Source organism: Gossypium hirsutum, chromosome A01, assembly GCF_007990345.1.
Source record: "Gossypium hirsutum isolate 1008001.06 chromosome A01, Gossypium_hirsutum_v2.1, whole genome shotgun sequence".
NCBI classification, from domain to species: domain Eukaryota; kingdom Viridiplantae; phylum Streptophyta; class Magnoliopsida; order Malvales; family Malvaceae; genus Gossypium; species Gossypium hirsutum.
This window is the reverse complement of record NC_053424.1, coordinates 28,178,885-28,189,813: the sequence shown is the minus strand read 5'-3', so window position 1 is coordinate 28,189,813 and position 10,929 is coordinate 28,178,885. Positions and strand designations below refer to the sequence as shown.

The 10,929-nt window shown below is 34.8% G+C and overlaps 1 protein-coding gene across 2 annotated transcripts; it reads left to right on the top strand.

The window, feature by feature from the left end:
• Positions 1-2,889: 2,889 nt before the first annotated feature.
• On the top strand, positions 2,890-10,787 carry LOC107917911 (kinesin-like protein FRA1). 2 transcript variants are annotated; one of them, NR_175000.1, is made up of 26 exons: positions 2,890-3,051; positions 3,209-3,352; positions 3,436-3,585; positions 3,814-4,067; positions 4,268-4,452; positions 4,531-4,655; positions 4,800-4,836; positions 4,960-5,051; positions 5,185-5,286; positions 5,476-5,589; positions 5,716-5,809; positions 5,928-6,043; positions 6,206-6,301; positions 6,402-6,515; positions 6,616-6,732; positions 6,858-6,938; positions 7,065-7,136; positions 7,225-7,318; positions 7,410-7,441; positions 7,522-7,619; positions 7,712-7,810; positions 8,291-8,512; positions 8,656-8,818; positions 9,362-9,517; positions 9,602-9,917; positions 10,363-10,787. NR_175000.1 is itself a non-coding variant. In NM_001327140.2 (25 exons), exons 1-25 carry the CDS (start codon positions 2,926-2,928, stop codon positions 9,818-9,820), a joined length of 3,102 nt encoding a protein of 1,033 aa, NP_001314069.1. In that variant the 5' UTR covers positions 2,890-2,925; the 3' UTR covers positions 9,821-10,360. The 2 variants fall into 2 exon arrangements, 1 of the variants encoding a protein (NP_001314069.1); NM_001327140.2 differs by lacking the exon at positions 10,363-10,787 and having other exon boundaries at positions 9,602-10,360.
• Positions 10,788-10,929: the final 142 nt, after the last annotated feature.

Sequence of the window (10,929 nt, the reverse complement as noted above, 5' to 3'; positions counted from 1 at the left end):
ACCATATTAATGAAACATTATTTTCATTGCTAAAAGCGCAAGTTTATTATATTGTTTACACAAACATTCAATTAACTTAAGTAATGAAAGAGATGCAAATAAAAAGAATAGGGAAGATAATACTTATGCATTTATTAATGGAAAAGCCTGTATCTAGAACAATCTCTACTCGCAATTGTCTAACTTTGGAATAGAAATCTTCCGACTAAGCAAACATAAAAAAAAAGACTGAAAACCTAAATCAGATGTGTGAAAAACTTTTTGAACCCCCGTAATATGTTGTTTTGAGCTATTATTTATAGATTACATGTATTATGACCTAACTAGGTCAAATAAAGTTTGAGTTACAAGTTATTTAAGACTGTGCGAACAAAAACACCCATGCAATAATTTTGGGTTTTGTCAGATTGGTGTCGCAACATTGCACGCGGAATGCTACCCTTCTTTATTTGAAGTTGGGTGTCATGATATTGAGTGGTGGTTGTTGCAACATCAGTGGCTGTATGTTCCCCCTTTTGATTCAAATTTCATTGCCGCGGCATCCTCTCTAAATGTTGCAACATCTGGAGCAGTCCATTGACTTATCGACCTAAAATGTCGTGTTACACACTCAATCAACTTGTTCGTTATTCTTTAGGCCCTAAAATTACATAATCGTTTTAAATTATTGATTATTTTTATAAAAAAATATTTAAATAAAATTTTCTATAAAATTTTTAACTTTTGAATATGTGTGAATTAAAGAGAGTTGACAGAAGCTATTTATACGTATATTAGATTGATAATTATTTTATATTTGAAAATCTTTTGAAGTCATTTATTTGCTGGTAATTTTTATATGCATATATTAAATATTAAAAAACGATAAATTTAAAATAATTTACGAAAAAAATGAATATCAAGATGCCATCAGAATAATTTAATAAGATCCAACCTAAAACTAACAATAATGGGAGGCTTGAAAACAAAACATTGGTTGATCTCATATCATAAGGTGAATGGTGTTAAGAAAAAAGTATCCAAAGTTTAGGTAACCTAAAGAGGCGTTTAATTTGAAATTAAAAGTGCATAAGGATATAAACCCAATTTAGCATTTTTATATAAGAAAAATGGAACTCAGAATCCACATGTCTAAATATAATTTAAATTTAATTGTATGAATTCTGTGAAAATATTTGATACAGTTTTTAAATTTAGGTTGATAAGTTGTTATATAAGGATATAATAAAATAAATATTTCAAATAAATACTTACCATAAAAATAATAAAATTAATGGTGCCTTCTTTTTCAAATTGCATTTTTTACAAGAGTATTGGAAGCATCGATTTTATCATTAAATCGCAAAAAATTGAATGTGATTAACTCTCTTAACTTTTTGATGGTGCAATTTAGTTGCTCCAAATATGGAATTTAATTAATTACACTACCATCCAACTTTAATCCACACATCACAACAAAAGGAAAGCCAAAAAACACGAATTTAATTTACTGCCACAGAATCAGTCAAAAAGATTACATAATGCCCATTTCTGGGTTCTTTTTCTCTTCTTTTGCCATTTCTTCTTTCCTGGGTTAGCTTTTCGTCAATTTTATTTCTTTAATTTATTAGAACATATAATAGAGGTCTGTGGTCACAAATGAATATGTATTGCTTGCTTCATTGATTTTTTTTTTTGTTCAGAACTTGTTTGATTTCATATACAGTTTTTAAACTATTGGGGAAGTAATATTAGAACATCATCTTTTAAAAATTAAAATTATAGGAAAAAAAGAATCTAGTAAGAAAAAGATAAGTTAAATTTTGTTATTAGTCTTTCTACTTTATAAAAGTTATGAATTTAATTTTTATATTTTTTATTTGATTCATTTTAGTTCGAATCAGTCCATAATTTTAATTCCAAACGATAGTAATTAAATTTGTTTACTAGTGGCGTACAGGTGTAAGTTTAGTCTATTTATTCAAATTAGATCATTTCAAATTCTTATATTTTCTGAATTTTAAATTTTGATAACTAAATTTTTAATAAGTATATCAAATTTTAAAAATAGTATAATTTTACTTAATAAATTTAACAATTATAATTGAATAAAAAAATATAAAAATTGAACAAGTAACTTCTACATAGAACAGAGAATGATAAAAAAAAAAGAATGTAGGATACAAATAACAAAGTGGTTTTGACTTTTAGAAATGCTATATATGATTCCAAATCATGCGGCTTATGTGCTGTGGTTTTTTATTCTTGATAATTGGTGGTGGGGGAGTGGAATTACTTACTATCGAACGTTTATAAAATAATACTCTTACCACAGAGGATAATGGCGTGGTCATCCCTGTTTATCGACCATATCCTGAGCACAATGATAAAATTTTCATCCTCATAATACGTGGTTTTAGGAGCACTTATCTTTCTTTACATTTTTTTTTAATTTTTAAATTTTAACCAAAACCCAGAAAAAAATGGAGCTAAAAGGGGTAGAACTGTAAAGACAAGGACAAAAACGAAACTCCATGAAGGTTATAATAAGAAACAGAGGAACATGGGAAACTGAGATTTGCAGTAAGCAAAAAAGTAGGATAAAAAGGGAAAGAGTGTTACGAAAGTTCTTTTCCTTTTTCTTTTACATGACGATTTTTTATGTGAAGGCTAAGGAAAATGACAGTAGTTGTTGTTATCACTGCAGTTAAACTTTCTGCTTTGTATACTTCTATGGTTATGCTATCCCATTCCTTCTAATTCCTCAACTACCCTTCCCTCTTTTACAGTTCCTTTTCTATTTTTTCTTACATTTCCCAACAACAACAGCAGCAACCCATTTTCCATGAGAAGGGTTTTTTTACAAGGAAAAGAAGAAAAAAAATATTTTACTTTTTGGGTTTTCTTCTTCTCTCTTTTTGTGGAATTTTCTTTTAGCTGTTTCGTATGGAAGTTGGTGGAGGTTCAGAGGAATGTTGTGTTAAGGTTGCGGTTCATGTAAGACCACTTATCGGTGATGAGAAGGTTCAAGGTTGTAAAGACTGCGTTACTGTCATCCCAGGAAAGCCTCAGGTACTGTCACTTACTAGAATGCAGGCCTTAATTCTTTTAAGTGCTTTCAAATGGATGATTTTGGGTTTAATTTGAAGTATTTGGAGATCTGGATCTTTTGGATGCTTGAATAATTGATCAATCAAAATTAACTAATGAATATTTTGCTATGCTGCAGGTACAAATTGGGACACATTCCTTTACATTTGATCATGTGTATGGGAGCACCAGTTCTCCTTCTTGGATGTTTGAGGAATGCATTGTGCCACTTGTTGATGGCTTATTCCAAGGATATAATGCTACTGTTCTTGCTTATGGTCAGGTACAGCTGAATCTTTCACACCACACACCTAAATATTGCTGTTTTTATTTTCCTTCCAATTGAAGTTTGAAAAATTATTTCAGACTGGATCAGGTAAAACATATACTATGGGCACAGGCTTCAAAGGTGGCTCTCAAACAGGAATCATTCCTCAAGTAATGAATGCTTTGTTCAGCAAGATTGAAAATCTAAAACATCAAATCGAATTTCAATTGCATGTGTCCTTCATTGAGGTTTGTTAAAGAACCAAACATTTCATTTTGTTTGTTCTACTTTGCTGTAATACCTGTTGTTGTAAAAGCTTCGCCCTTCGTGTATCAGATATCCATTTTATGAATATATCTTCTGGTTTATGTGATCGAGAATTCTTTGCATCATTTTAAGTATCACAACTGGCTTGACTAGCTCTTCCTACTTTTTAGACCTGACATGCATAATTTTTATCTAATTTTGATGTAAAGATCCTGAAAGAAGAAGTGCGAGATTTGTTGGATCCTACTTTTTTGAACAAATCAGATACTGCAAGTGCGAATACTGGGAAAGTAAATGTCCCTGGAAAACCGCCAATACAGATTCGTGAATCATCAGATGGTGTTATTACACTGGCAGGATCTACTGAAGTTAGTGTCAGTACATTAAAAGAAATGGGTGCGTGCTTAGAACAGGGATCTTTGAGTAGGGCTACAGGGAGTACAAACATGAACAATCAGTCAAGGTTAGTTCATTCTCGGTTCTTGTTAAATTAAGTATTATTTAGTAATTACTTCTTTTAGTTTTACCTTTTTCTTGGTTTTATATGATTTGCTAAATGCAAATTTTGATAATTTTTTATATACCAAAATTTCAGGTAATATGCCAAAGTAATAATTTTCTATAATGACAATTTTTTTTGGCTTTCCTTATGTGGTTGTATAGTCGCTCACATGCAATATTCACCATCACCTTAGAGCAAATGCGTAAACTCAACCCTGTTTCTGGAGATGGAAATCCTAATGATTCTATGAGTGAAGAATATCTTTGTGCCAAGTTACATTTAGTAGATCTTGCTGGATCAGAGAGAGCAAAAAGAACAGGTTCCGATGGGATGCGTTTTAAAGAAGGTTAGTAATCATTTTTATTTTGTTTCATTAATCTTCCCCACCCAAACATGGTAATTGCCGTATTCATCATCTAAACAGGAGTTCATATCAATAAGGGCCTACTTGCACTTGGTAATGTCATCAGTGCACTTGGTGATGAAAAAAAACGCAAAGAAGGTGTCCATGTTCCATATCGAGATAGTAAACTTACTCGGCTTTTGCAGGTATGACTAGTTTAAGAGGTCTGTTAAGAAGATTATAAATGGCTTCAGAAATTGTAAATCATCTTTTTTCGAATTTCAGTATCTTTATTTTCTCTAACTTTGTTGTTTATAAAGTGATAGAAACATGACCATTTCTTTTGGCAGGATTCACTTGGTGGCAACAGTAGAACTGTCATGATAGGTAATGCCATTTCTTCTAAATAAGCTGTTTCATTTTTATAATTTGATACATTCATGTCCTAGTCCCTGCCTTGCTCTTTAAATGTCCATTTTGAATTTGTTTTGATCATTTCCTTTCAAGTAGCCTGCATTAGTCCTGCTGACATCAATGCTGAGGAAACCCTGAATACTTTAAAGTACGCAAATCGTGCTCGCAATATCCAGAACAAGCCAGTTGTAAGTTCGAGAGAATAATTTTCCTTACTTCAAAAGTTTCGTCTTTCTTTTCTTCCCTTTGCCTAGTCAGATATAGGCAAAATTCAATATTGTTTCTATACATAATTTCATTCTTGCTTTGACTTTCATATAGGTTAACCGAGATCCTATGTCCAATGAGATACTAAAGATGCGCCAACAATTAGAGTATCTGCAAGCAGAACTTTGTGCCCGGGGAGGTTCTGGCGAAGTACAGGTATCATAGTACTCTTAACCACTTTATTAAACTCTATAATTGACGGGAATATTGAGATCTTAAGTTAGTAACACATGTTATACATGTCTTAACTCTTCAATATCTCATTTATTCCTTGACTTCTTCTGGGAGATAACTTATTATATAGGATTAGCGTCCCACAAGTTTTTTAATAGACTTATTGTGTAGGTTCTCAACGAAAGGATTGCTTGGCTTGAAGCTGCCAATGAGGATCTGTGCCGAGAACTTTACGAGTACCGTAGCAGATGCACCATTGTCGAGCAACGTGAAATGGATGCTCAAGTATGTTAAGGAAACCCTTATTGAGTTCATCTGAACTTTGAAATTTCTCAGTTGATTTACATCCAAGTTTTTATCATGGATATTGTGGTTTCAAATGTATATGAGTGCAAAACTCTTATTATTCAGGATGGTAGTCCGTGTTCTGTTGAAAGTGATGGGCTGAAAAGGAACTTGCGCAGCAGAGAATCAAGGGACAATCAAATTGTTGAAACCATGATAGGTACCGGCATACCTGATGTTTGCAAGATGCATGACATTCTTCTTTATTAGTAATATCAGTTCTATATTTATATTCTTCTCATGGTGTTTTCTCGGCTTGAATATAATGGTCATTTTAGGAGGTGATTCCAGAGAAATTGAGGAAGGAGCAGCTAAAGAGTGGGAGCACATGCTTCTACAAAATACTATGGACAAAGAGTTGCATGAGTTAAATAGACAGTTAGAGGAGAAAGAGGTATAATTTTTTGTCTTCAACGCTTTGCAGTATTATTCATTAGTTGTTTATTTAGAATCTGTATTCATAGGGTCCTATTTCCTTGTAATTAAATAGTATGCCCATCAGACTTTCTGCTATTCTTATATTTGATGTGTATGCTCATCTTTTACATATGATCAGTCCGAGATGAAAGTTTTTGGGGGCCACACAGTTGCACTCAAGCAGCATTTTGGGAAGAAAATTCAGGAATTAGAGGAAGAGAAAAGAGCTGTGCAGGTGTAAAAACACTCCCCCCCCCTCCTGAAATTCTCTAAGTTTTTCTCAAGGAAAAGTTGTGGCTGTTAACATCTTTTAGCCTTTTCTTTTTTCGGTGCAGCAAGAGAGGGATCGGTTATTGGCTGAAATTGAAAATCTTTCTGCCGGTTCTGAAGGACAAGCACTGAAAGTGCACGACATTCATGCTCAGAAACTAAAATCCCTTGAAGCACAGGTGACAAAAAGAGTTAGCTGAAATTGCATTTATCATTAGATTGAAGAGAATGGCTGATGAATTGATGGTTAATTTATTAAAAAAAAAAATTTTGCACTAGATTATGGATCTTAAGAAAAAACAAGAGAACCAGGTTCAACTTTTAAAAAAGAAACAGAAGAGTGATGAAGCGGCAAAACGATTACAAGATGAAATTCAATACATAAAGGCGCAAAAGGTTCTTATTTTGATCTATATATCTTTCATTTCTTTCTTATCAATTCTATTGTATTCTCTGCTAAAACTTCTCACTTCAACGCCCCCCTGCTATCTTCTCTTCCTCCGCCTATTCCGTGGTTGTAGGTTCAGTTGCAACATCGGATAAAACAAGAGGCAGAACAGTTCCGTCAGTGGAAAGCCTCTCGAGAAAAGGAACTGTTGCAGGTGCCTTAAGCTTTTTTTGATAGCTTGTCATATTATTAACTATTATGCTCTTGTATTACATATTACATGGGAACAAAGATAATCACTTGCATTTGCATCTATCATATCTTCTGTGCGCACAATCAGTTACGGAAAGAGGGTCGGAGAAATGAGTACGAAAGGCATAAGTTGCAAGCTTTAAATCAGCGCCAGAAACTGGTAAGCAGATTTTTCTTTCTCATAGGAGATGAGGGCTTACAACTGCTCTGTTTATAGGGAAATAATTTGGAGTTATTCTTGATTTCAGGTTCTCCAAAGAAAAACAGAGGAGGCTGCAATGGCCACCAAGAGGCTAAAAGAGTTGCTTGAAGCTCGTAAATCTGCTGCTCGTGATAACTTGGGTATGCTTTTCCTTTTAGGTTGCTGTTTCCAGACAATCCAAGTCTATGCCCTTTTGTTTATCCAATTTTCTAATGTTTTGGTATATTCCAGCTATTGCCAATGGGAATGGAACAAATGGGAAGGTAATGATCTCTGTTTATAATTTCTTTGTCATTTTAATATCCAGATGGTATATGTTAATATTAATTAAGTCCTTACGTAGATCAATGAGAAAGGATTACAACGTTGGCTAGATCATGAGTTAGAAGTCATGGTGAATGTGCATGAAGTTCGCTTTGAATATGAGAAGCAAAGCCAAGTGTATGTAACAAATCTTCTTTGTATAATAAAACAGATGCTGGATAATATAAATTATTCTGACATCCAGTTCGCTAAATATGCAAAATCTCCAGGAGAGCTGCATTGGCTGAAGAGTTGGCCGTGTTGAAACAAGTAGATGAGTTAGATTCAAAGGGGCCGAGCCCTTCAAGAGGAAAGAATGGATGTGCTAGGTATCAATTTTCTGAAAGCATTTTACTTTCTTAGCCTTCCATCATACGGTTTCTATGCTCCATGATCAGTGAAGTAGATATAAGAAAGCAAATTTAGCAAGTAGCCAATATTTGTGTGCATGTTTGTAGCCTTTTTCCTTTCCTACATGAGATATAGATCATCCATGGTGAGATCCAAAATGAGTTTGAGAGATTAGTTATATGTTGCCTATGTTTGCTAGGACTCTTCATTTTTTTTGAAGTATTGGTGTCTGATGCTCGTGTCCGACATATGGATATGGGGATATGATCTCCGAAGATTTTCCAAATACATTGAAAACTTTAGAAAAGTCTAACCATACCCGCCTGGATATATACCCTTATTTGACACTTGCACCTGAGTCCGAGTAACATAGCATGCTGCTGTAGATATGGTACTTTTTCCTCCTTAGAAGTGCTCCAACATCTCTAACATTTGTTGCTGTATTTACTACTCTACAGGGGATCCTCCTTGTCACCAAATGCAAGAGTGGCACGAATATCTTCACTTGAGCATATGCTTGGCATATCATCTAATTCACTTGTAGCAATGGCTTCACAACTTTCAGAGGCAGAAGAGCGGGAGCGTGCGTTCACTAACCGTGGACGTTGGAATCAGTTGCGCTCCATGGGAGATGCAAAGAACTTGCTTCAATATATGTTCAATTCTCTCGGAGACTCAAGGTGTTCTCTCTCAGCTAGTGATATATGTACAGATACTTGTGTCAAAATATAACAGCCTGGTGCTGAAGTTAACTAGAAAAACAGCAAGCTCAAATAATTATGGTTCAAAGGTTCTTTAAATGATGCTTATATGTTATCAACAGGTACCAGTTATGGGAAAAAGGCATAGAAATCAGGGAAATGAAAGAACAACTTAAGGAACTTGTAGGTCTGTTGCGGCAGAGTGAGTTACAAAGGAAAGAGGTGGAGAATGAGCTAAAATTAAGAGAACAGGCTGTAGCCATTGCACTGGCTACATCAGCTACGGTTAGTTTTATGTAAACTCTATTAAGGCCTTAAACATATGCGGCTTTATTTAGGTTTTCATGTAAGGCATACTCTTAACAGTCTAAACTTATTGAGGAGTATTCGAGTAATAAACTCATGATTCTAAAGCCGTTTTTGCATTGGCTACATCAGCCTTTTCTTGTTTGACCTAAAGTCCATCAACAGCTGGATATATAATCTCTTACTATTTGCCGAACGACAAAACTTTTCTCTTCCAGTCTTCTCTTAGTAGGATCTCACTTACCTCGGTTACAGTTGAATTCACGCTTCTTATCCTTGTAACCTTGCAAACCTCTTTTCAGCTGAGTGATGCAACCTGTAATTTATCGAGGAATCTCTAGAAAAGAATTCCATCTAAAGTAGGTTTTTCTTTCGCAAGATAAATAGAATTGTATGGTTATTTGTATAGGATCGTCTGGTTGTAGCCACTGTTGTTATAATTCTTTTGGCCGTCAAGTGAATTTTCCTTACCAATCTCATTGCTGCTCCTATCATCGGTTTTGACAAAGTGTCAATGAGCAGGGGAACTCGCCTATTTCATTGAAACACATAGATGATGATGTGAAAAGTTCATCATCTCCAATGTCTGTGCCAGCACAGAAACAGCTGAAATATAGCCCAGGTATTGTTAATGGTCCAGCCAGAGAGTCAGCAGCATTCATAGGTCAAACACGGAAGGTAACTTCAGTCTCCAACTTCAATCATAATGTTCCAATCTGCTTTCATGCTTGACTAAGAAAGTTTGATTCACTGCTTGTGCAGATGATACCGCTCGGACAATTACCAATGAAAAATTTAGTAGCTAATGGACAAGCTGGCAATGGCAAACTGTGGAGGTGGAAAAGAAGCCATCACCAATGGCTCGTACAATTCAAATGGAAATGGCAAAAGCCATGGAGACTTTCGGAATGGATTAGACACAGTGATGAAACGATAATAAGGGCAAGGCCTCGTTCACAAGTTCTGACATATAGAGTCTGATATTTGATGGTCACTGGATTACGTTGGCCATGTTAATCCTTGATTATATGCATGTTCCTAGCCAAAGCTGTGCGGTCGAGCCTAGAAAAGAGTGCAGGTAATTTTTTCTGCCCTAGAATTTCATGTTGACATCACCTATTTCGTTTTCCTTATATTAGCATGATTTCTTAATGGTTGAGGACATTAATTATTTGAGAAACAATGACTACATTTTGGATTTGTAAATCTCTTCTTGGAAAAATTGTAAAAGGACATGAACTCAGAATTAACTGCTTGCCTACTGAGTCGGCTATTCTGAGACAATGCCCTTCATGGACTAAATTGCTTGGTTGAACCGTATTTTTTTGACAATGAAATTGACTAGGCTAATCCTTCTTTGACCTACATCAATGAACCTTATATTATCATTTTTCTTAGGTTTAGTTTGGATGGGTGATTGGGTGCGGTGCGGTGCGGTGCGTTTAACTTACTTTTTATCTTACGCTACAGTATCGCTACAGTATCTAATTTCACTGCCACCGCTGTTTTTACACTAACCGCAGGTAAACACACCGCCCACCACCCGCCCGGCATCCATACTCAAACATAATTTGCTTTGATTATTGTGTTGGAGAGCATCTTGTAAAGAAGTGGCAATGCCGCAGATGGCATGCCAAATACATTGAAGACATTAGCATGAGAGGGTTTTAGTGGTGATGCTTTAGCGAAAGTATGTTCGGGTCTCAACACGAGCTGTCTCCAAGGTTGTGCTGTAGTTTCCGTCAATAACACACTTTGAGGGAAGAAATTGTTCCCAATTCACATAAATTTAATTAAAGGTGCTGTCTAATTGTATTTCTTCTGTTTTTGCTTTTCATTTTTCACCCAAATTTGTTTTTTCTTACTTCATACGTACGTTTCACAGTGTGTAAGCTTGTTATTGTTGGACTTTGTAACATTTTCAGTCATTATGCAAGGAAATTTTTAAGCTCTTCCTCTTTCTGGATTGTGGTTCAGTATATCAAAGCCTGAACTCTTAAGATTAAAGTTACTCAGATTTGACAAGTGTCATATAACTGTCAAATACAAGTATGTTTCCATCTATTGTCAGCAGTTAACCAATAACGTTT

Coding starts and splice junctions, on each gene's coding strand:
- LOC107917911 (NM_001327140.2), top strand. CDS start 2,926: ATGGAAGTTGGTGGAGGTTCAGAGGAATGTTGTGTTAAGGTTGCGGTT. Junction 3,586..3,813: donor TGCATGTGTCCTTCATTGAG/GTTTGTTAAAGA, acceptor TTTGATGTAAAG/ATCCTGAAAGAAGAAGTGCG. Junction 4,837..4,959: donor CAGTAGAACTGTCATGATAG/GTAATGCCATTT, acceptor CCTTTCAAGTAG/CCTGCATTAGTCCTGCTGAC.